We start from the raw sequence: 25419 nt of genomic DNA on the forward strand, positions 1-25419 counted from the left end.
TATATATATAATGGGGATCTATACAAAGATGAATCTCTTTAATAAAAAATAAAAAAACAGAACCTTCTTTTAGGGAAGCACTGCAAAAAGGAGTGAGTGGGAAGTACTGTAGAATACATAAACTGTACTTCTACTACTACAACAGTGTGTTACTCTATGGCACACGTTCCTTGCGTGAGTAATGGATGGTATTAAACTCTAACTGTGCCCTGTACTAGCTGATCAACTATATTTAAAGGATAACGCTTTACAGTGCTTTTGTTGAGTCATGGCAAACCCTTGTAGGTGTGGCTGTTTACGTGTAGCAGTAACACTCCAACCCATCTGATTCAGCAGCACCTCTGTAGCCTGTCTAATGACATTCCTAAGTGATGGTTAGTGGATATTTCTGTGTTTAAACCTTTGCTGGCACAGGTCTCTTTCACCTGATGCATCCTTTACTGCACCTACAATCCTTTGATTTGGGGAAATTAATCGTCTAAAGAAAGCAAGTTGTAAACACTAGCTGCTCACGTTTAGGGATATTGTAAAGGGAACTGTTCATCTGAATATTTCCACCACATTTCATCCTATCCTAGTTTATTTATGATACCTCTAATCCCCGCCCAGGATGATGTGTTTACAGCTGCGCGTGATGTCAGAGCTATGTAAACTTTGCATACTGTATTTGTTGTCGTCACCTCCTCCTCACCTGTCTGCAGGGCTTATCTAATCCACACTAGCCTGAGAAGGAAATGAAGGGCTGGCGTCACAGACGGTTTGGTGTTTATGAGTCAGTTAGTTTGACTCACATCTGCGGCCAATTGCGAGAAAAAATGTTCTTGCAGACTGTGTTGGGTGTGTTGCATATGAGCTTGACCACACTTGGGAAATGTGCCCAATCTATTTGCGTGTGCCTCACATTTCCCATGTTACTGTGTGGATGAAACACTGCAGGACGGGGTGTGTCGGCTCCACACATTTAACTCCGACATCTGGGAACAACCCTCCGCTTTAAACTGACTGTAAGATCCATCAAAGGCGACCGTAAACAGCGTCAATGTGCTTTGTATGGCTCCACAAATAAAACGGGTGCTTGTCAATAAATACTAGCGTGTGTGTGTGAAATCTAGTTGTTAAACAATAGCAAGATATTTGGAAGAGCTTTATTTAGCTACAGCTTGAAATCACATGACCTGGATGACTGTAAACTAGTTCTGTAATTGACGGCATTATCGCTTAATCTGCTGGTTGTTTTTTTTATTAAACAATTGCTCTATAAAACATAAAAAAATTGTGAAAACTGTCAAAATGAAATGTCAAAAGGAAAACTCAACTGTGTGAACCTACTCATCCAAGTGTGTAGGTTAGTTGCATTGTTTGTTCCAGTGGATATATTTTGGGGGTAATTTGAACCCTCATAATCTTGAGTTGCAATCCTTTATTATTCAAAAGTATACCAGAGTCATTCTGATGTATTAAAACCCCTGGCTCTGCAGCTCAGCACAGACATTACAATATTGTGTCTGAACTCTGTCAGGAGTATTGATATGCTTTTAGGCCAACAGGAGCCAGTCCATTTAGGAGCTTGCTGCCTCGTAGGAGTCTCTTCTCGGCAGCGCACACTCCAGCTGTCAAAGACACAGCAACTGTCTTCGGAGCCTGGTGCTCTGAACTCATTTTCTGCTGTCACACAGGATTTATTGCCGTGGTTTGTGGCGGTGCTTACAAACACTCCATTCTTCTGTACCACCAGCGATACGTCTCACATTTGTCCGTTGCCATCTGTGCCCTTTCTCCATGTACTTAACCCCTCTTCTGTTTTCACTCTCCCTCTGTCGAGGGTGTGACGAGGGCTGGCAGAGGAGGGATTGTTTGTCTGCCCTTATTGTAGCTGGGCTGACTTCAGCAGCCACATTTCACGTCCTTTTTGGAGAAAAAGTTAAATATAGAAATACTGGCATCGTCATTTTCCTAATCGTTAAGTCAGGAGTTTGTGCTTTCCCCGACTTTGTATTACTTTTTTAGAAGAAAAACACCCTGTTCTCTGTGATTCATGGACTGGCATTTAAAAGAGTCTGTGTTTGTCCTGCTGCTGATTTTAAAGTTACACATTTTGCCTTGGAAATGTTGCTAACTATGATGGTGTCGGGTTACTCCATCTCTTAGTTTTATTTGTAAGAAAATCATTATGGAAACTGAGTCGCATCTTGAAGACCACATGGCTGCTGTTGAATCATCTTTCATGTACACTATTAATAGTTTCATTCATGAAAGAGGATGCACGGGTCACTGGACCTTTGTTCATTGTTAGTCTGCCTGAATGTGAGCCTGTGAGGCGGCTGCAGCCACAGAAGGACAAGGGGGGTTGGAACTATAACAAATTCACAAAATCAGGCTTATATTTTACTGTTTAACAACCTAATAGATTCCATTCACTTGACTAACTTCACATTGAACTATTTCCCTCATTTCTAGACATGTATCACTGTGGAAATGAACTTGCCCAGGAGTCCTGACTCACACACTGTGCAAATTACCAATCTGTACTTTTAATCAGGAAATGGGCACACTTTTCTGTCTGGAAAAATCCCTGATTCTTAGTTCACCACAGTATAAACCTCATCTTTGTTTTCCGAACACTTGTGTTAGAGAGGAATGTCATCATACCAGTTTAGCCTTGGTGAGCGAGGTAACACACCCTGCTCACCTAAGTGTACATTAAGTGAAGCTCGATCTGCCCAGGCCTCAATGTGCATTCCTCTGCCACTACAGGACGGAAAGGAGGTACTCTGAGGAATTCCTTTATTTTCAGTCATTTTCAGATGGCTGCTTTGCCTCAGAGGAGTTCAGGAACACTGTTGTTTTAAGCTAGAAAAATAACTGAGATTGACTCTCGCTGGCTATAGTCGTCTGCACACATTAAAGAATATTTCTGCTCGGTGAGGACGCTTTTTCTCTGCTAAAAAGTTAAATAACCAAAAAAGATGTATGGTAAAACAGCATCAAGCTCTTAACAGCCCTGACAGAAGCCTCATAAATAGTCTAAATGTTATGTTGTCACATGTTATCGTTTTCCCCATCCAACTCAGTTTACATGACAATATTCAACCACAATAAGGCAACAACTTATAGTAGAAAATGCTCAGTTTTTAAAGGATTAGGAGGACATGGGTTGTGTAAATCATCAAAAGATGCATTAGTCTCAGTTTCTCTGGCAGTTTTGCATAGCGCGTGGACATATTGCTACACAATGGAACAGGAAATGACTTTGATTATGGGAGAAAGAACTGCTTGGAAAAGGAACAGAGCTCAAAAAAGAAACTATAGAAAACGGTAGATATGATCAGTAGGGGCGGGGATCTGTGGGCATTAAGAGTTTCTTTGACCTGACAGACGAAGGGGAGGGACTTTTGTTCTTCCTGGGGAGTTACTGTAAGGTCACTTCTCTGTAGGTGGCAGAAGAGTTGAGAACTGCCTGTAAGACTGGCGGAACAGCGAGTAGGCCGGTTAATAGGAGGCTGATAAAGTTGGGGTTCCTCTTAAATTCTTTTAAAATCATCTTTTGAGACCCTGTTGTTAACTCTGAGCTATTTTTCTCTCTGCAGTCCCACCTTTCTCTGACTGACCACCTTAGGTCAATCACAGAAACATGACTGGAAAAATAACAAAGGAGGAGATGGAGGAGATGAGGGAGACCTTCAAGAAAGTTGGTGAGTAAAAAAACATGTTACCATGACCGTATGATGTATTTTCCTGCCATTGTGTCCCGGTGTCTGATGCTCTTATGTGTGTTTCTGTAGATCTGGATGACAATGGATATATCTGTGATTATGAACTCCATGAACTCCTCAAAGATTCCGGCCATGCCCTACCTGGATACATGGTCCGAGAGATCATCCAGAAACTCGATCGCAACAACGATAACAAGATCAGCTTCGAGGAGTTTCTGTCGGTACGTAAAGCGGTGTTTGTTGTTCTTTGTTGTGTCGAGCCTGACACATTTTCGCCTTCTCTTTAGAGCTTTTCTCACTCCATGGAGTTGCCCTTTGTTTTCTGTTCTGCCTAAAAGCACTTCGCCCGACTCCTGGGTGGGGTCACTACGCAAAACAACTTTTAGCAGCTCCATACAGGGAGTTGAAAGACCTTTTTTAACAAACCTCATGCATACTCAGGGAATGAGGAAGTGATGTCAGCAAAGTGGTGTGAGCTCTAGTATTTTGTTTCAGCAGTGATGAGGAAGCTTCTCGTACAGGAGTGCAGCGTGATTTAGGATCATGAAGGTCGACCCAAACCTTTGACAGCTGTGTTTTGACTTTCTTCTGATACTTAGAGCATCCTGTTTTAGGGTATATGGCTGTTTAACCCCCACCATGATTTAATCCAATCAAATTGGGCCATCAAACTGCGATGTGACCGAATACCTGCGACTCCACCTGGATGTAAAAATGGTTTCGTGACGAGTTCCTCTGTGTACTTTTGTAGGTGTAGCCAACCATTAAAGAAAAGCAGCCAATTAAAAGAACAACAGAAATGTAAAGTGGGTAGCAGCATTGTTAGTTGCTGTTTGTGAATACACAGCATTTAATGTAGGCCCCTCCTCCTTACTTCAATGAGTAAGCAAGACAGAGAGCGGCAGTGGTCGGTGAGTGTGAATGTTGAGAGGGAGCGGCGTAAGCAAAAACAACCTCTTCTAAGCTGCTAGGTAAACATGCCAAAAGGTGTATGAGGGGCGAAACAAAGCAGCTTTATTTTGACCTGGGGATGAGAACGGGCTGCAACGTATCTTTGTCAAGGCCAGAAACATCCCGGATACTGCTAAACAAGAAGGATAAATAAGATGCAGGCTAATGGCTGCAGGGTGTGGATACAAACACAACCAAACACTTCTAATGGCTCATATGTGAGAGGGGTTATTTTTGTACGAGGCTATAAATAGTTTTCCAGGAAAATGCAACATATTATAAATGAAATTGAATTGAATTCACCAAAATAAAAATATTTTATTATAAAGAGTGATATATTAGAAGGTATCAGACACATTAATAAAGCTTTTGCTGGTTACTTTCTGAAATCAAACAACTCTTAACAAATTTGGTAGGGGTTTTGTCTGTCCTTTAGAAAGAGATGTCAAAAAGTAACACCATTGTATGCAGATAATCCCTCTGGGTCCACCTGATTGATCAGTTGATTTTTGGGATTATGCAAAACTGGGATGTTCATGCTGTGTTCATGTGCCTGAGGGAAGGGAAGACATCTGGGACTTTCCAGTTAGCTACTTGACAGCATTGTGTTGTTAAGGTGTGTGTGTGCTCCTCAAACCCCCCGTTCCAACATCGTTATGGATGATAGCAACCCAGAATAAATGCATGTAGGGCAACTTGAATATCCTCTGTACCTCCCAAAGTGGTTTCCTAACTTGCAGAATCAAATGGAAACTCTTACAGTCTTTACAAGGTCATGAGTGACTGTCTTGTTTTGGTTCCAGCTTTTACCAAAAGTGGCCAAAAATTGCAAGCTGGCACACTGTGACCTCCTGCATGTTTGTGGTAGCGTGCTCACAGTCTGAATGGCTCATTGTGGTCACAGCAGGGCCTGTGGGGCTGAGGTCACTGATGAAGCAGCGATAAGTCCAGGTTCAGGAAGCACCGCTCGTATTACCATAGAATGTGTATGGTCAAAGCAGTGACTAGCTACATACAGTGGTGTAGGAACTCAAACACAGAGCTCTCTATGCTACCTTCAGTAGTTGTTGAGAAGGATTTAAGGTAATGTTGTAAGGAGCCCGAGGGTGTTGTCAGTGTGGAGGATAATTACAGCGCACCCTGGCAGTTTACGGTTACTGGTGATAATGACATGCTGGCACTGTAATACTTAGATTAGTGCAGTGAAGGTCTCACTTTAAATCCCTACTGTGTTCTTAAATGCACAACACAGCATCAGTTGCTTTTATGAACCATTAAACCCAACGTCTTCCTGGACCTGCTATGTTTAATTGATTCAGTTATATTGTCGAGAAACTCACTTACTAGGACTGATGTTCACTTTATTTTCTCAGCCCTTTAGCCAGCAGCTTTGTACTATCTCAAATATCCACAATTTTTGGATTTATTTTGACTGAGAATAAAACCCCCATTGCCCGGCTCTGTAATTTAATACATTTTATATAAAGCCGACATTTTATTTGAGGAATTGTTGTGATCTGTGAAAAGTGTTTCAAATCATGCCGTAATAACACAACATGCAATTGATTGATCTGGTTACTGCAGAACCAATACAATCTCTTGCAATTGTATACAACTGTTCTGCCATGAAGTCTTTTATGATCTCAAACTAATTCAAAGTTATGGTGGGGCTGTGCTGGACTGCAACACTCTTTTTCTTTGATCCACTATCATAATGTAAATAAACTTAATGTATCTCTTTAGTATTTCATACCGTTGTTGTCATGGTGGTCGCTGGTCTCTGAGTATTCTTTTTCTTCTTTCGTCTTAGATCGTACAAGACCTGAAGGGCAGTGAAATAGCAAAAACTTTCCGCAAGGCCATCAACAGAAAAGAAGGCATCCTGGCTATCGGAGGGACGTCTGTGCAGTCAAGTGAAGGCACACAACACTCGTTCTCTGGTAGGACATTGTCCCCTTCTTCTCAAACATTTGACTACGAAATACTGTCCGTGTTTTTGCGTTTAACTGACGCCTCTGTGTGTTCACCCTCACAGAGGAGGAGCGATTTGCCTTTGTGAACTGGATCAACACCGCTCTGGAAAAAGACCCCGACTGCCAACACGTCCTGCCCATGGATCCCAACACAGACTCCCTCTTTACGTGTGTTGGAGACGGTATCGTACTCTGGTGAGAGTTCCTGTCTTCACCTCAGACCTGCAACAGAACATCCCCCCTCCCTCCCCTAGCTACCCCTCTAAATAAATATACCTGCATGTAAACGCACTGAATGTTGTGATCATATTCTGGCTGAGGAAAAGAGAAATATGAACCTGTATTGGGATATCTATCATAACAACGTATTGCCTCGCATTGCAAAGAATACATCATGTATAAACGTATACACCACTGCTACATTCATTAGATATATTTAGAAATTATTACATATTGATCAAACTCTTAATAATACTCTTTTTAGGATTCACCAGGGATATTGAATACTTGTGTACAGCATGTTGGCTGACACATGCTAGTTAGAAATCAACCTCATAAGCTACATGTTTCCTTTAGCATTCCCATAACTATTGAAACAGCCTATATCTACTTTATGTTGCATTTACCACCATAATAAAAGTCCAAATGTGAGGCGTGGCAAAGTCATGGTTGTTGGTTAATTTGCTACAACGAAGCCCTAATAAAATAATTAATTTGACGCTAAGTTCACAAACAGTCATCTTTTGAAATGATGAACATCCTGTTTGCTATTATTTAATAACCAGCATACTGAATCATATGTCTGATTAAAATCTCATGTTTGGTTTTGAACAGCAAAATGATTAACCTGTCAGTGCCAGACACTATCGACGAGAGGACCATAAATAAGAAGAAGCTGACACCGTTTACGATACAGGTCAGTTTAATTTACTATCAGGGCTGCTGCTTCTCTTACCTTTTTACTATTTTCCAACATCTGATACTTTGTACCTTGCAGGAGAATCTGAACCTGGGACTGAACTCGGCTTCTGCCATCGGCTGCCACGTGGTGAACATCGGTGCTTTGGACCTGAGAGAGGGGAAGCCCCATCTGGTGCTGGGCCTGCTGTGGCAGATCATCAAGATCGGCCTGTTCGCTGACATCGAGCTCAGCCGAAATGAAGGTACAGAACATAGAAGATTGTTCAGTAACAGAACTTGTATTTGAGCATGGGTTTCCTGGTCTGTTGTCAACTAACTTAACCTTTCAATAATCCCCCTCCTCAGCGCTGGCAGCATTGCTAAGAGACGGGGAAACCCTGGAGGACCTGATGAAGCTTTCTCCAGAAGAACTGCTGTTGCGCTGGGCTAACTTCCACCTGGAGAATGCTGGAGCGCAGAAGATCAATAACTTCAGCTCTGACATCAAGGTGGGCATCTCACTAACATGAATCCAGTGTAACGTGGCAGGAAGAGAAATCACGATGATAATACCAAGGTCTGGTATTAAAGACCTTTTGTGAGAGTCTGTCTGCTGTTTTTTTTCCATGCACTTCTCTAGTAACTAAATCCACCTACTCAGGTGTCCACCATTACACACGGCCAGGGTTGTTTGTGTTTGCATAAACTCACTCAATGTTCTGCCTGCATGAATAGATACAACGGGTCCTGCCTCTTTACCTGCAAACATTGGCAAACTGTCAAATGTGTATGAAAGCATTGAAAATGTATTTGTATATCACTGAAAATGTTCAGATAAATAATAACACTTACTCTGTTGGTTGTACAGTACTGGTTGGTTGTAAAATACTATTACAATGTTAGGCGTTGCCAAGCGGCTCCGTAAATCATCCATGAAGTCATCACAAGCTGCTGCACCTGTATTTGCACCCGTCTGTTTTGTTTTTGGCATTTCTTTCTTGACTTTTTTTAAACAGAAATAGTTTTCAGAGAAACTGCTTTGTTCTTTCTGTACTAACTAGTTTCAACCAAAGCATTTTAACCTATTTTATTTGTTAAATGATTAATATATGTAAAATCAAGCAATTATTAAGTAAAAATCATGATCTTAAACCTCTAAATTAGATTTAACCATGTGAAAGACCAAGCAAAAAATATTGTATGCACAGAAAAACAAACTGAGAACACCTTTCTTAATGAGACCAAAAATACAATTATGTTACCCGGCAAATTGTCTTGTTTGTTTATGATTTGAAATCAGTTTTTTGTTTGTGTAATTTCCCCAGGATTCAAGGGCCTATTTCCACCTCCTGAATCAAATCTCTCCAAAAGGCACAGAGGAAGAAGAGCCACGCATAGATATCAACATGGCCGGCATCAGCGTAAGCCCTTTGACAGCTGAGTATCTGCACCACATGGTAACAGCTGTACAGTCTCTGATGGAGCATGTGGTGTGTGTGTTGTTCAGGAGAAAGACGACCTGAAGAGGGCGGAGGCCATGCTGCAGCAGTCCGACCGGCTCGGCTGTCGGCAGTTCGTCACCTCAACTGACGTCGTCAGCGGAAACCCCAAACTCAACCTCGCCTTTGTTGCCAATCTGTTCAACAAATATCCAGCGCTGACCAAACCTGAGAACGAGGACATCAACTGGGGACTGTTGGAGGGTGAGAGTGTCGAGAGAGATCGGAACATTAATCCTCCTATAAAGAGTTTTTTCACAAATCTCACAGCAACCACATCATGGTGTCCCCATCAGAAGTAGCTATGAACTAATAATTTGCCCAAGAGTGGAAATTAATTAAACAAATGAATAAACCTTATTACCAATGCGACAACAATTAGAATGTGTACAGATGTGGATCATTTAGGGAACGCTGCAAGAAGCTCACAACGTTACAGAAACTGTTTCCAGGGGACAATAAAAAGTGACACACACGGCTGAAACATGGTGGTTGTCACCGTGGTGTGTGGCTTATGAAGTTATTGAAGTGTATTCGAAATGTTCCAGATTTTAATATAGTAATAAAGTAAAGGCTAAAGTTAGGTTAACAGCAGATATCTGCAATAATAATAATAAGCAACAAAATATTTGGGTGATTTTTCAACCCACACACCAATATTCAATGAATTAATAATCCACCAGTGGTAACAACAAATTCCGCTCATCCCAATTGTGTGCAACATTTTTTTAAGTGTCTCATAAAAACATTTTTTAGCAGAACTTATTGGAAAGCCCACGTGTGTCTCGTCAAATTGATGTTTTTCCGTCATTTGTGATATATTCTTCGTTTGCTTTCTGTACCCTTCATGCATGCATGTTTGATTGCTTTGCACTGTGTTGAGCTCTCAGGGCCACGATGAATACTGTCTCACTACACGGTAACGACCACAGAGATTAGCGCTACAGCCTGACAAGAACCAGCTCTGAACAAACAACTCCTTATTACTCACACACTAACTGGCCTGCAGGCGTAATATAGCAGAGAAACTCATTTTATTAATAAAATGTGAAAACAAGGCCCTTTGCTTCTGGATACAATAGCTCCAGTGTGCAGAACTTGTATATATTTAGAACAAGTCTGTGACAGTTATCTAGTTACCAGGCTTTTTGCTTACATGGATAACAGAGTGACACCAGGCCTGTTCGGCTCTGATGAGACGAGCATGCTGCATGTTTAGATCTCCCTCCAGCCACATCACATGAAAGCCAGCTGAATCCCATCATCCTTTGTTGTTTAGGTGAGACACGAGAAGAGCGGACGTTCAGAAACTGGATGAACTCTCTGGGAGTGAACCCACATGTCAATCACCTTTATGGGTACGTAACCACAAACAGTTTATCTCACTCCTGTGTACACTAAAGAAGGTATTTATCCAACTAAATGAAACTTCATATTATGCTTCTAGAGACCTGCAGGACGCCATGGTCATCCTTCAGCTCTACGAGAAGATTAAAGTGCCTGTAGACTGGAACAGCAAGGTCAACAAGCCGCCTTACCCCAAACTGGGAACCAACATGAAAAAGGTAAACCGGATTCCTTTAGATCGTTCGTAGCAAAGAAGAAAAACGTTTTGGCTCACTTTGGCCAACTATTTGATTCTGTGGCCCTAGTTGGAGAATTGTAATTATGCAGTGGAGCTGGGCAAAACGGCCAAGTTCTCCCTGGTTGGCATCGGCGGGCAGGACCTGAATGATGGCAACGCGACCCTGACCCTGGCTTTGGTGTGGCAGCTGATGAGAAGGTAAAACCCAACTGCACCAGGATCATAGACAAATAAAGAACAGATAGGAAATATCTCTTATAAGTGTAAGAACTTTTGCCCTATCTTCGTCTGCAAGAGAAAACATGAATCAGCCTGGCATGCCAAGTATGTGTGGTGGATTTGAATACTCTGACTCACTGTTATATTACACTGGCATTGTCTTTTTTTCAGATTTCAAGTTCTTAAAGTATTGAAAATGATGAGATATTTACAGGCATAAAAATAAAAATAAAATGTTTAAAGACCTGGGACTAGGAGATGTAATAGTATGTTACTGTCAAAGAGCCTATGAGCTTTTACGGGAATAAGCAAACAAATCAAAATAGATTGATGTTTAAATAAATAAGGTTGCATCCAAATAACATTTTGTTTTTCAGTCTGTGTGGCATTACGAGACCTACAATCACCATCGTCCTCTTTGTCTGATTTACTGTGTTGGCTCTGAGTATTTACTGTAAACAACTTCCAGGGTGTGGGTCTGTGGTGACCTCCATCTCAGGCCAGTGGTGTTGTTAATGTGTGTGTTACTTACTAATTGACACCACATTCCCATAAACTCTGTTGCCAGGATACGTGTTGACATATTTAGTCATTTATATGCTTGATTAATGTTGTCACCTAAAAATGAGAACAGTACAGGAAAGGCCCATGATTTCAAAAACAACAAAAAATGTTCTTCAGAATAAAACATTTGTCTGCCAGCTAACCAATCAGAGCACACTGGTCTCTGGTTTCAGACAGAGGGTGAAAGAGGTGCAGGACAGGCAGTATGAGAACATTAAAGACCTTTTTGAACATTAAAGTAAACATGTCACAGTAGAGGCAGAAATAACAAATATGAACCTGATAATGAGCATAAGATTTCTTCTTTCACAAACGTTCTGCTTCTCGCTCTTTCAGATACACGTTGAATGTACTGGAGGGACTGGGAGATGGACAGAAAGTAAACGATAACATCATCGTACAGTGGGTGAACAGCACGTTGGCAGAGGCTGGAAAATCAACCAAGATTTCAAGCTTTAAGGTACATCTGCTTTTTCATTACATTTCTATTAGAAATTTGAAAGAATGTGTAAAATTCATTATATTGTAGAATGAATGTGTGTGTTACTCGATCTATAAATCCAAGTTAACACCCTTGTAAACCATGCCCTTAGATTCACAATCTGTGCGCACAAAATACTTAAGTTAATGTTCTTTATGTTAATTGCAAACGTTTAGTTGGATGAGGTTTTTACTGCATTTTTTTTCCTGTGGTAATATTGCTTTTTTTATGTATATAAAGGGTTTTGCCTCTTTCTACTGAGAACAGGACATCAACCTTTGATATCAAAAATAACCTATAAATCATCATTATTAAATAAAATATGTGTACTGTTTGCCAAAATATATAGATTCCTCCATAAAATACAAACTAAATACTTTTGATAAAACAACTTTAAACTCACCTAACTGCATGATCAGATATAACTCCCTGTAAAAAACCTCACAGAACTGTACTAAATTGGTCCCATAGTAAATACAAGTATAGTAATGTCCCCAGAAATGTACTTTTTAGTCCCAAAGACTCATTTTAAGTTCCCTCTTGAAGTATAGTGACTCAACAGCAGATGAAATTCCACAAAGGTCAGCAAGTTAATAGTAAATTAACTGAGGGCTATAAATAATACAATGGTTATCTGTGACAAATATTTTAGAGACACTATAGCACCTGTGCACCTGCTGAGGGAAACCATGTGACTGAAGGCATGCCGAACAAGCCGCCCCCAGCAAATGTAAATCCTCATATCTTTAAATGTATTAGAAAGTACATACGGTACACTGTGCAGGAGCAGTACAACTCAATGATCCCACAACACCTCTCCATGAGGCATCTGAAGTATAGATGAACTAAAACAAGCCAGTTCTTTGTGAATCCAAGGGCATGGTGTGAAAATGTACACCAAAAAAACCCAATCTGTAGCCCCTGAATGAAAATAAATGTTATTATTGCATTATATCTGGTAGTTTCATGTTATTAAAATAATAGTAGTATCATGTAATCCTGTCAGTCAGGTTAACTTCATGTGTGTGTTTTGTGGTGTTCAGGATAAGGAGATCAGCAGCAGTTTGGCAGTCGTGGAGCTGATCGACGCCATCCAGCCCGGCAGCATCAACTACGATCTATTAAAAACCGGCAGCCTCTCTGAGGACGACAAACTCGAGAACGCCAAGTAAGATATTCGACGACAAAAAGAACAAGAATTTAGCTTTGACTTTTGTGTCGGGAGCTTTGCAAACTGATTTTTTTTTTTTAACGTCTCTGTTATCTCCAGATACGCCGTCTCCATGGCGAGGAAGATTGGCGCCCGTGTCTACGCTCTCCCAGAAGACCTTGTGGAGGTCAAGCCCAAAATGGTGATGACAGTGTTTGCCTGCTTGATGGGTCGGGGGATGAAGCGTGCCTAAGAGACTGGCTGGGATCATTGTGACACTTGCCTAAACTCAAAAGCTATTTCGAAGAGCTCCCCCAACTGAAGGAATGACAGGGTTTTTTTTACTGAAAACATGAAGTCAAAATCAGAAATCCGCCTGGAACCCTGCCTCTTATTGAGGTGTTTACTGAAGAATATTTTCCTCTTATTTAAAGTGAATCCAAAATACTAAAATGTCTTAAAATAGATGGGTGTCTTGTTACAGAGGACAACTTGTTACTTCTAACATTCAGAACTCTTGTGTAAGGAATGCTGTTTTTTAAAAGCGAGTATTCATATTTCCAGCTGCAAGGTTGTTTACATATTTGTACTCAGACGGATAGGTAAATTATATCCCTGATCAAGCAACACACATTCCTTTTGAACCATACTTACAAAATAAAGATGTTTAGGTGGAGCACTCATGGAAAAAACACCCAAACATTGCCTCTCTCTTAACGAAGCATGTCTTAATAACTGGCACCATACACTACATATCTGTATGCAGAAGCCATACGGTCAGAGTATAGTCCTGACTAGCCTGGCGCGCTGTCTGTATTCTTGTACTCGTCATTTGTTTGTTTCTTGGGATTATTACTCGAAGTAAATGCTGTTTTTTTGGGGGGGCGTCTGGTCGGTGTTGTGTTAGACTCTTTGATTTGCGTTGTCCTCGGTCTGTTACGTTGGATGAGGAGCAGGCGTCTGGACTCTCCTGGCTTCTGCTGTGCCTTCTTCCCGTCTCAAAGACGATTTGTACTCTTTCGCTTTCAGGTTTTCCCCTTTCTTTTGTACTCAACATTACCAAATATAAAGAGTAACTTCATTCCAGGTAGTTTCATCATATTCTATGACGATGGCCATATTGTATTTGGTCTCACGTTAATGTCTACTCTTAAAGTGCTTTATATGTAACAATAAATATGAATCTGAATACTGCTCATGTGTTTCTTTATCTTTATGATTTCACACTTATTGACAAAAAAATAATACTTTTTTTAACCCATGTCTCATCAAACTAGTTACAATATTTACAACCCAAATCTTAATTCCCAGAAAGAAAGATTATATACACATCAATCATAAGCACCCACAAATAGTATATGGTAGTAATTACAAAAACAGTAAAATGTCAAATGAGTGTATGAGGCTGTTAAATTAAGCAAATCTCTCAAAACCTGTAATATCTTCAGAAATGTAAAACACATTTTCCACATGCTGTTCATTCCTAAATGAGAAAGCATATAAAGAAAGTTTGTATTTATATAGATATGATCCCTTTGAGATATTTGTTTATCTTTTAGCCATTTACCAATCCTTGTTCTATTTACATTTTTCATGATAGTTTTATCAGTTATACCTGTAACATTGAATTTACTTGAGATTTAAAAAACATTTCCTAAACAATCTCACCATGCGGTCTGTGTCAGCTGTTACCTAGCAACTGTTATTTCTAAGGCAAGTATTACTTTTAATCTTAATGTGTATCCCAACGTGCTCAGAAAATATAATCTGCTACGACAACTCCATCTGCTGTGATCTGTGTAAAGACGCATGCTATCTGACACAACAGACACAAACTTGTTTTACATCCCCTTTAGGATCCAGCTTTAACCTCATTTTACTGCTGCCTGCTTCTCCTTTTTCTTATCTTATCTCTCTTTGTACTGCCCTCATACTTTTATAATCTTCCCTCTTTTCATCATAAAACACATGTTTAAAAATACTACCTCGTAAAAATATATAGATGTATTGTTTGTTTCCCCTCCCTGCTACTAGGCCCTAAGAGGGAATGCCCCCAAATGCTTTATAATGTTCTGTAAAGTTGTTTCTGTGTGCTCTCGTCTCTTGGTAACAGGCAGGATTGTCTTTACAGTCTATCAACAGTGTGTCGGTGCGACAGGGGACGGAGGTGGCAGATTGTAGTTCTCTGTTCACTGGGCTGAATCTCAGTCCCATGTAAAGTCCTCTGGGCTTCGCTCCCTGATGGCTTCCTCAGCTAGACTTCAGTTTTCTACGGATTGGATTAAAACTGCGACTGCCAGGCTCTGTGAGAGAGACGGTGATGAGGAGGCCGTCTCCTGTGGCCCTCATCCTCTCAAAGCTCCAGTTTCTTCTGATAGACAGTCTGCATGCAGTGTGTTGAAAAAATTGTTTCAACAAAACTTTTTTCTAATTGTATTTTATTAACAACAAAAAAATGAAATGGAGGAAAAAGTCAGAAAAGACAGTGGCAGGCCAAGTTCCATATTAAACTTGGAATAATAAATAAACCAATGATGACAATATTCCTGATAAAGACAAAACTACACACCAAACTGCGCAAAAATATTAAGCCAAATGTGTCGCAATTTAGCCCTATTTGCAATACCTATTTAAAAAAAACGTGTATTAACATCCAGAAATAATGATTCAGGTCCTTTAAAGTATTCATTAAAAGTAAAATGATTTCTAAAAGTACTGAAGTATCTGAAAGTGTAATGAAACTAGTACTTATTTTGCAGATGATATATGACATTATTAGATAAAAATACTGATGCCTCAATGTGTCACTCATCAATCATCTATTACTTCGGTGACAACTGGTTCAAAATGTAACAATACTTGGTGTTTTATCTAAGAAGTATATAAAAAAGTGGAGTAAAAGTTTCAGTGTAACATGTATCGTAGAAGTATAAAGTAGCACCATTTGGAAAATCAAGTCTGAAAACTGATATTAAGCACAAGTTTAAGTATTACTTTAGTTATTTTCCTCCACTGCAAGCTAATATTTAACCAAAGTAAATATAATATGATACACATAATTATCAAATATGTCAATGCAGAATAATGTCAAGTAAAAAGATTAGGTATTACCTCAGACATTTTTTACTTCAACCATTTTAAAGAGAGCTGAAGACCAAATGGGACAAAAGAGATGTTGAATGCTCTGCTTCTCCTCAGTCTGAAGCTAGATTGTGTCTCCGCCCTGCAGCATCTCCCATTCTGCATGTGGATAGGCGGACTACAGTTTGAGAGGGGAGAGCACCTTGAGAGGAGGCTCAGAGAAAGTGTTGCCAGCACAGGACTTGTGGTTGTTTTTGAACTAGTCTTGCAGTTTGATGGTTGGCGCTGAGGATGGAGCGGCCGTTAGAGAGCGGCTCTGGGTGTCTCTGTGTGAAGTCACCGTGAGGATCTTTTTGGAGTAACTGAAGGAAACTAAAGGTAAGAATAAACCATGTTTGAACTGATTTACATTACCAGGATTTTTATATTTTTTCCCCCTGGCATTTGTAGGGCAATGAGGTTAATTTAATAGAGATAGAGAAAATAAAAAAGGTTGTTGAAATGTGCAGCACAGTGTATTACCAGTACAAAAAATAGAAGCTTTAATTAAGTAAAAATATATAACAAAATATTTGTATGGAATTATAGGGAAGCTTTTTGTCACCATGTTAATGAAGATCATTATTTGTATTACAGGTTAAGCTTTTTCACAGATCTTTCCTGTAATTTATTAATAAGGAAAAATAGGTAATTGCATGACCAAAATGCACGTAAGTGCAAGTAAACATTTATAATTTTTTCATTTGTTTTTGGAAAGTATATTTTCAATAATAATTGCCCATGCTAGTTGCATTAGCAATACATTGGAATAATCCCATAATTACAAAGTTTCACTGTTGCCTCTCAGAAACTTTCCATAAAATATATGCAGAATTATTCAAAAATGATAGAACCATAAAATAAAGCCTAACAGGAAAAAACACTAATGATAATGGGTCTCTTTGCAGTTAAATTACCACTTGTTACAGCCCTCTCAGTGACTGCAGCAGTAATGACACATACATCAAACTCTTTGTCCTCAGTGAACACTCTGGTTTCCTAAGCGATGCTGCTCCTGAGGGAGATAAGCTGATTGGCTGGCTGAGCCCAGAGGCTTCAGGCCGACTGTGTGTGTGTTTTCGTTAATGATCCGCCAATTAGCCACACAATGGTAACAGTTGTCTAATCACCTCTTCATGTGTCAGAGGGTTGAAAAGCGTTACTGCTCACGTTCTGGTGGGGGGGACGCTCCGAGGAAATGGCATTGGGTTCATCAAAAACATGCATTCTTAGTCATGCAGTTTCTCTTATAGCTGCTTCAATCACCACAGCAACCATGTGAGGGAGGGTGGCAGACAGTCCCAGACGTCCCCCGGTCCCCTGACTGTAATCTGTCACACGCACCATAAACACCCCCACAGACACCTTAAAGAACTCTTCTGCTGCCAAGTGTCTCTGTGAGGAAAGTCAAGTGAACCTATGCTGAACACTGCCATGCACACAGAGTCCATGACCACAAAGGAGGCAGTAACATTAGTTTGTCCACGCCTGCAGGCCTGAAGATGACGGGCCACACAGCGGAGAGAGACCTGTCCCCACACAATCTGTCAGTGAAGACCACCTTGGAGGAGGAGATCGGGAGAGCCGAGAGCATTCTGAGCAGGTGAGAACTGTTTTAAATCATGTGTTTTAAAGTCTTTGTATCAGAGGTTGGTTTGACAGCAGCAAAGCATGTGAGGTGCAAAAAAATGGAGTCCACATGTGTGTTTTTACTCCCAGGGTGCCGTCTGTGTGTGATGACACATCCTCAGAGCTACAAAGAGTCGCCGCTCTCGATCCTCATGGACGCAATTCCATAAATTCATTTCAAAGGAATGGAGCCATGTCAAGGTAAAGCCTCCTTCACAAAGCTTTCAGACACTCACTGATCAATGGTGACACATTGTTGTGCAGCTCTCTTTATATTCTTTCTTGTTGAATAATGTTGTAGCAAAGGTTGGCTCGCTTCTTAAAACAGTCCATGGCTAAAGAAAACATGATGTACCAACTGGATTCAGGCTCTCACAGATTCTGGTGACTTTGTGTTCTATTAAAACCAAAGAAATAGGCCTATATGTTATTGTGTAAAACTAGTTATTGGTTTACTTTATATTCTAGAATCTTTCGAAAAATTTGAATTTGATTAAACTAAAACGATCAGTTGGGATTCAAGAGAATTCAAGACTGTTCTTACCCATTAAAATGTTATTTTAAGACTAATTCTGGGACTAAACCATTTGTACAAATTATAATATTTCACAGTAAAAGCCATAAATGAATCCAAAAAAAAGTTTCTAGATAAGACAAGATAAAGTTGTTCTTCTTTAAAGATGCTTTTTATCAAACAATTACATGTGTTTGATAAGAAAGATTAATTGTGATTCCTGTCCTTTAATCGTCTAATCAAATGAGACTGTATTCATGCTCAACTGTATTGATTTGGCTCCTTGTGTGACTGGAAAGTTCTGTAGGATGTGATGAGAGTCTGTGTGTTTCCTGTGTCAGGCTGGTGAGCCTGGTGGTGAGGCTGAGGGAATGGGCCCACAGGGGCATGCTGGAGGAGGAGCGTCCAGACTCCTTCCTGGAGCGCTTTCGTGGCCCTGAGCTGAGAATGCCCCCCAGTCGCATCAGCAACACACAACCAGACGCTAATGGCAACAATCCCAAAGGGATCTTTAGGTATGCCACACTAAACCGAACACGAGAAACACGCACACCAGTACACTTCTGTTATTTCCTTTGTAAAACAACAACAATTTAACAATAAACGTTGTTAATACCAGACACGTCTCTTCCCAAAATAAAAAATACTCAATTTATTTTTAACACGTATTAAATATATCCATCTTGATTGTTTTGGTTCTCTGCAATATAATGAAACTTTACGGCACTCGCGTTGTGATGCTCAGAATTGTTCCTAAAAAGTATCCACCCTCTTTAAATAAAGGTTTTTCTATAATAAAAAAGGGCAGTTCTGCTCTCAGTGATGTTGATTCATCTCTGTGATTTTTCACATTGTTCTGTATGTTATTACATGATTCTGTATTTCAATATAATGCAGTACAATACAACACCAAGTCTCTTTTAAAATAGTAACGGTATTTATTGCATTGCATTGCTTTATATCTGGCACCTGCTTCTATTCTAACTCTATAGAGATATACATGAGCCATGGTTGTGCCTGACTTTATAATGTGCAATCTCTCCTTGTTTTCAGGAAAAAGTGGAATTTGTTTGTGGTGTCCCCATCCGATAACGCCTACTACCGGTGGTTATCTGTTATCGCCGTAGCGGTGCTCTACAATTGGTTCATCGTTGTGGCGAGGTAATGACGCCACAATGGTTATCTGTGAGGGTAAAGAGATGATGGATGTAGTGTATGAGTGTTAATGTCCACTTCTTTGGCTGGGGAAGTAAATATTTTATATTTGTATATTCACAGGGCATGCTTTGAGAAGTTACAGGTGGGCAACTACATCTGCTGGCTGGTGTTGGACTACCTCTCTGACTTTGTGTACATCATGGACACATGCGTCCGACTTCGCACAGGTAATGTATTTCAATATACAGCTTCTGGCATCATGACACAATGTAATTCAACAGAGGTGCTCTACTTTAAAGAACCCATGGGAATATGTTTGTTTGACTATTTAATGTCATATGTTTTAGTTTCTGGAAAAAATGACAATCCTGGTAGAGATGTAAATGGTTGTCACGTTCAGCACATTAGCCAATGGATTAAACAAAAACAAGTTATCATAACACATTTAAAGTGTTTCTTAAAACCTTTGCATATCCAGCAGACAAAGAACAACATAGCATTGCTTGGGTTTCTGGTCAACTAGTCTAATACTTACACACCTTTTAGCTTTGTTTTGATCTACACACCAACTCCTGAGGGAGTATCTGTCTCTTTCGCTGCTAAATGCTTCACTATGTTCACCAGCTAGTAGCTAACTGTGTTTGTCATGTCTGCCATTTGTTAATAAGCAGGAAGTGTACAGTTCATGAGATGTTGCTGAAACAAGAAGGCAGAAGCTGTCACTGACAGGCAGAAAAAGCAAAACAATGAGCTAAAAGATGCTAAAAGGCAGGTATAAAACATACCTGCAAGCTAAGATTGCTGCACAGCTGAATTTGTGCTTTATTATCTTGGTCTCAGGGTTCCTGGAACAAGGTTTGCTGGTGAAGGATCCCGCTAAGCTTCGAGACAGCTACGTCAGGACTTTACAGTTCAAACTTGACGTAGTGTCCATCCTGCCCACTGACCTGGCGTACATCTCCACCGGCATCCACACGCCACAGCTCAGGTTCAACCGCCTGCTTCGCTTCCCACGCATGTTTGAATTCTTTGACCGCACTGAGACACGCACCAACTACCCCAACATGTTCCGTATCGGCAACCTGGTACTTTACATCCTGGTCATCATCCACTGGAACGCCTGCATCTACTACGCTATATCCAACTCTTTGGGATTTGGATCGGACACTTGGGTGTTTCCAAACATTTCCAAACCTGAGTATGCCTCCTTGACTCGGAGTTATGTCTACTGCCTGTACTGGTCAACTCTCACTCTTACCACCATTGGAGAAATGCCTGCTCCTGTGCGGGACGAGGAGTACCTGTTTGTGGTTTTTGACTTTCTCGTTGGGGTGCTGATCTTTGCCACAATTGTGGGAAATGTTGGCTCCATGATTTCCAACATGAATGCCACACGTGCCGAGTTTCAAGCTCGGATCGACGCCATCAAACACTACATGCACTTCCGCAGAGTCAGTAAAGAACTGGAGACACGCGTCATTAAGTGGTTCGACTACCTCTGGACCAACCAGAAAGCAGTAGACGAGCAGGAGGTGCTGAAGAATTTGCCAAACAAACTGCGTGCTGAGATAGCGATTAATGTACACCTGGAGACACTAAAGAAAGTCCGCATTTTTCAAGACTGTGAGGCAGGCTTGCTGGTGGAGCTTGTGCTAAAGCTACGCCCTCAGGTCTTTAGTCCAGGGGACTACATCTGCAGAAAAGGGGACATCGGGAAAGAGATGTATATCATAAAAGAGGGGAAGCTGGCTGTGGTGGGAGATGACGGGGTCACACAGTATGCTCTCCTCACCGCTGGCAGCTGCTTCGGGGAAATCAGCATTCTGAACATAAAAGGTAGTAAGATGGGAAATCGTCGGACAGCCAACATTCGCAGCTTGGGTTACTCGGATCTCTTCTGCCTCTCTAAGGACGATTTGATGGAGGCAGTGACCGAGTATCCAGATGCTAAGACTGTGCTGGAGGACAGGGGCCGGGAGATCCTGCTGAAGGAGGGTCTGCTGGATGAGACAGAGGAGGGCGGCGGGCTGCAGAAGGAGGACACAGAGGAGAAGGTGGAGAGGCTGGAGTCCTCTCTGGACACGCTTCAGACTCGCTTTGCCCGTCTGCTCAGCGAGTACAAACACACTCAGCAGCGGATGAAGCAGCGCATCACCCTGCTGGAGCGCCAGCTGAATCAGACAGACTGCGGCGCAGATGCGAGCGATGACATGTGTGCAGAGACAGAGCCTGGTGCCCACACAGAGGGGTCTCCGCATCGGAGCACTGTGCAAACGGAGGACCAAAAGAGCCCAACAAAACACTGAACACAGAAATAAGGATATTTTAGTTTGTTACTTACATTGTGAGAATGGTTTATTGGTTAGCTGTGTGTAAAGGGATGTCTGCATGTCAATAAACATACAAAGAAAGTGTATAACGCTGCTATGCCCATGCAGTTCTTGAGTTCTTGTCTATGCCAAAACCAGTGGGTTTAATGTCCTGTATTTGAACTGAAGTTTTAAGGTTACTTTACCAAACAAGCTAAATTAAGGTATAAAAAACACATTACTGCTTAAAAAAAAGAATCTAGAGCACACACAAAAGATTGTGAATAATGTTTAAATCTTTCACTCTTTATATTTCAGACTAAAAGCACTGTATATTTGCAGGTTGTTGTAGTTTTGGGTCCCTTGTAAACACCTTGTGTTTGGTTGCATCAGCAGAGGGACTCAGTTCTCTCGACATGTTAACATTACGGCCCTGTGCACCTAGTCTCTTGCTGCTCCTCCTGGGGAAAAAGTCCAAGGAGAGATGTTAGGAGGTGATTTGCTCAGTTCACATACACAAACAAATTATTTTCCAGTGTCCTAATGTTCTGTGTCAGATCTAAATCATGATTATCATAACAACCTTTCTTCTGTTGTGAGACATTTAAAGGTGGTTATTTTGGCCCTGGGGAGGTGACTCACTTGCAATGTGCAGCTTTTTTTTCAATTGTTTATTTTTATTTGCTATAAAATTTACTTTTCCACTCTCATCTTAAATTGAGTAAGACATTTTGTCTTTGTGTTTAGTTGCTTCTTTTATGCACTCACTCTGGATCGAGGGGCGGGGGATTTTCCATTTATTCAGTCCTCTGCATTCCAGGATACAACTCGACCACATGAACAGTGTCGATAAGCGCAGCTGGAACAATGCCTCTGCAGCAGAGCAGGCTCAAATAAAGGATCAGGAGGTAATGGGTGCATATCCCCTGAAGCCCCTGAAGGGGTGGGTGGAATCAAGTAACACGGACAAATCTCCTGTAACATAACGTAGGATTGTCAAACAGCATGAAGCATAAAGTATTTCTATTGATGTTTGATATAACAAGTACAGCTCAGATGTGGGAAGTAACTAAGTACATTTACTCAAGTACTGAACTTAGAGACAATTTTGAGATACTTGTGCTTTACTTGAGTATTTCCATGTAATGCTACTCCACAACAATTCAGAGGTTAATAATGTACTTTTATTCAACTTCCTTTTGTACCTTTAGTTACTTTAAAAATGTTGATTTATAATTTGAAATATAATCAACAGTTAAATAAGATTGTACTTTGTATAAGATTGTATTTATAATTTGAAATATAATCAACAGTTAAATAAGATTGTAGTTAAACCTGGTGTAACATTCACAATCTACCCTGTGGTATACAAAGTAATTAAAATAGCTGCACATTTATCAGCTTTGATAAACACATTAATGCATCCATAATTATAATCAACATATAATATTTTTTTTTTCTTCAATGGGCCAATCTGCATAAAGAGTACCTTTATTTTAAGTATAATTTGATGCCAATACTTTTGTACTTCTACTTGAGTAATATGTTGAATGCAGGACTTTTACTTGTAACAGAATATTCCTACACTGGTACTTCTACTTTTACTCAAGTACACGATCTGAGTACCTACATCTGCATGTAGGAACTATTGTCTTTCTGCTGAACTGCATCTACATCTACTAATGGGAGAGAGGCGTGCCCATTTCCTTCTGCATTGTGATGAGAAAATAGTTGAAAGACTAAAACAAAATACTCTCCTCAGCAGAGCATGTGCAATTTACCACCGCTTACCTACCGGCTGAAAAGATTCACCCTCTGGGCCTTAAAGTGGCGATATCAGAGCTTCTGCTTGCAACCTTATTTCTCCATTTCGGAGTCGGTGGATGCGCATAATTTACGTAATTAATCATATGTTTTCGATGATGAGGAGTAGAAATATGAATCAGATATCCGCGGAATCGCTGGAAGAGTAGCTTTCCAGCGGTATCTCCTGTGAGACTGTAACCAGGGCACAGCAGCCAATATGGCCGCTCAAAGCAGCTTGACTTTACACCGTGTGGGATTGGTGGATTCGTGGGTCCGTCAAGGAAATCTCGGCCGGCAGCTATCATGGTCTGAAATGACCAATGGACATCGAGAAATCACTAAGGACCTACCCACCAAGTAAAAAAAAAACATAAACCACGTGTCTTCCATCAGTTTACGTCTGTGAGGAGAGAGACAGAGAAAATGGCTAAAACAAACTTTACAGTTGCCGACTTTGCTAGAGATTCTTTTCGCTAGCAGCAGTAAAGATAGAGCCTCAGAACCTGAAGTCTTCGACTCTTCTGAAGAAGAAGAATACAAAGACAAAAACAAGGATCCATTTGGACATGGGTAAGTGTAAATATTACAGTAATAGTGTACTGGCAATGTGTGGGGAATAACGCGAAAATGAACAATAGGTTTATATATATTTTTTATCGATAGTCATGAACTTTTTCTCGGGACAAAATAGACTCTCCATTAGCATACGTTTACTCTGTTAACGTTATTTTGGTGTGTAAAAGTGAGATTACATGTGTAGTAGGCTTGGGCGGTATGACGGTATTACGGTATACCAGGATATTTCTAAATCCCGTCGGTATGATTTTCAATACCGTGACGTCACAGACTGTGCGCCAAATCACAGAAGCGTTTCATTCTATTACACCGACACGGAGTTTTGACAGGGACGACATTGGTTGTAATGCACAGCACGCGCCAGCAGAGGGCAGGGGAGGGCAGTCAGTCTTTCCCGCTCTCAGAGCTCAGCACAGAGCTGAGCTGAGCAAGATGGCGGCAGCATTTGCCGGCACACAAAACCGCGCGCCATCCTTGCCAATGCTGGGCTTTGGCCGCTCTTTACTTGTATCCGCGCATTCAATAATATAAATTAAAAAATTCTAGCTATCAGTTACTTTGGGGGGGAAAAAAGAGGCCCCTGTTTATTCCTTGAGAGGAGGGTAATCGTATGGCAAAATGGAGACAATTTGGCAAATTTAAACCAACACCCATTTTCCACCTCTTTCAAATGTTACACAATCATTTTCGGGGGGGAAACCCGGCCAACTAACTGGCATAATGGCCCATATGGGTCCTTATAAAGGGATTTTAGGGGTGTGTCAGCCAAATAAGGAAAACGATATAGTATTTGCACTTTGGGGCCAGGTGTTTACTGGGACAATGCACACGGGCGGGGTTTTAGTGGTCTCGGGCCCAAAGTTAAGGATAGGGACGGCTGGTGCCTCGAAACTGTCGCTGTGGGTAAACCCAAAAAAAACCCATACCGTTGCGTTAGCGGCACGTGCGAAAAGGTAGGTAAAAACCGATAGACAAAACATGAAACAACTAAATTCGTTGTTTCGTTGTCGCTATACCTAACCAACTGAGCACTGAACCGACGCCATTTCAACGAGAAACTCGCTACAAAGTAAAAGGGTCGTCAATAACCCACTACTTGAAACTCCACACTTACCTCCACACTGCACAATGAGAGAAAACGACGTTGAAAGAATACCGTTTATATGTGTGTCGAAGCAGACCCAAGCTGACCGAGTGGAAAAAGTAACCTCATTTCGGGTTTTATCAGGGTTTGTCCGTCCGTCTCCCGTAAACAGGAAAATGATCAAGATG

General features: G+C 40.8%; 3 protein-coding genes and 1 long non-coding RNA gene across 4 annotated transcripts in view; 3 read left to right on the forward strand and 1 right to left on the reverse strand.

Moving 5' to 3' along the window:
- The window catches only part of LOC104945804 (transcriptional regulator ATRX-like), a 25543-nt gene extending 23779 nt beyond the window's left edge, over positions 1-1764 (reverse strand). Inside the window, exon 1 of the mRNA XM_010771522.1 lies at positions 1749-1764. Within this exon, the coding sequence (XP_010769824.1) occupies positions 1749-1764 (16 nt within the window). The remainder of the gene's footprint in view (positions 1-1748) is intronic.
- A 1702-nt stretch (positions 1765-3466) lies between these two features.
- pls3 (plastin 3 (T isoform)) lies at positions 3467-14229 on the forward strand. The gene is made up of 15 exons (XM_010771514.1): positions 3467-3692; positions 3783-3934; positions 6475-6604; positions 6700-6832; positions 7472-7553; positions 7635-7800; positions 7904-8046; positions 8863-8958; positions 9045-9240; positions 10316-10394; positions 10484-10601; positions 10689-10819; positions 11741-11864; positions 12929-13053; positions 13156-14229. Exons 1-15 carry the CDS (start codon positions 3632-3634, stop codon positions 13286-13288), a joined length of 1869 nt encoding a protein of 622 aa, XP_010769816.1. The 5' UTR covers positions 3467-3631; the 3' UTR covers positions 13289-14229.
- A 3428-nt stretch (positions 14230-17657) lies between these two features.
- Positions 17658-21868, forward strand: cnga2b (cyclic nucleotide gated channel subunit alpha 2b). Its single transcript, XM_010771523.1, has 6 exons — positions 17658-17758; positions 17875-17985; positions 18640-18813; positions 19352-19459; positions 19577-19683; positions 20297-21868. The coding sequence occupies exons 1-6, from the start codon at positions 17658-17660 to the stop codon at positions 21760-21762; spliced, it is 2067 nt and encodes a 688-aa protein (XP_010769825.1). The 3' UTR covers positions 21763-21868.
- A 1993-nt stretch (positions 21869-23861) lies between these two features.
- LOC104945800 (uncharacterized) overlaps positions 23862-25419 on the forward strand; it is a 3127-nt gene continuing 1569 nt past the window's right edge. The window contains exon 1 of the long non-coding RNA XR_798373.1: positions 23862-24141. This is a non-coding gene — a long non-coding RNA (uncharacterized lncRNA). The remainder of the gene's footprint in view (positions 24142-25419) is intronic.

Source organism: Notothenia coriiceps, unplaced genomic scaffold, assembly GCF_000735185.1.
Source record: "Notothenia coriiceps isolate Sejong01 unplaced genomic scaffold, NC01 NC01_scaffold00010036, whole genome shotgun sequence".
In the NCBI taxonomy this organism is placed as follows: domain Eukaryota; kingdom Metazoa; phylum Chordata; class Actinopteri; order Perciformes; family Nototheniidae; genus Notothenia; species Notothenia coriiceps.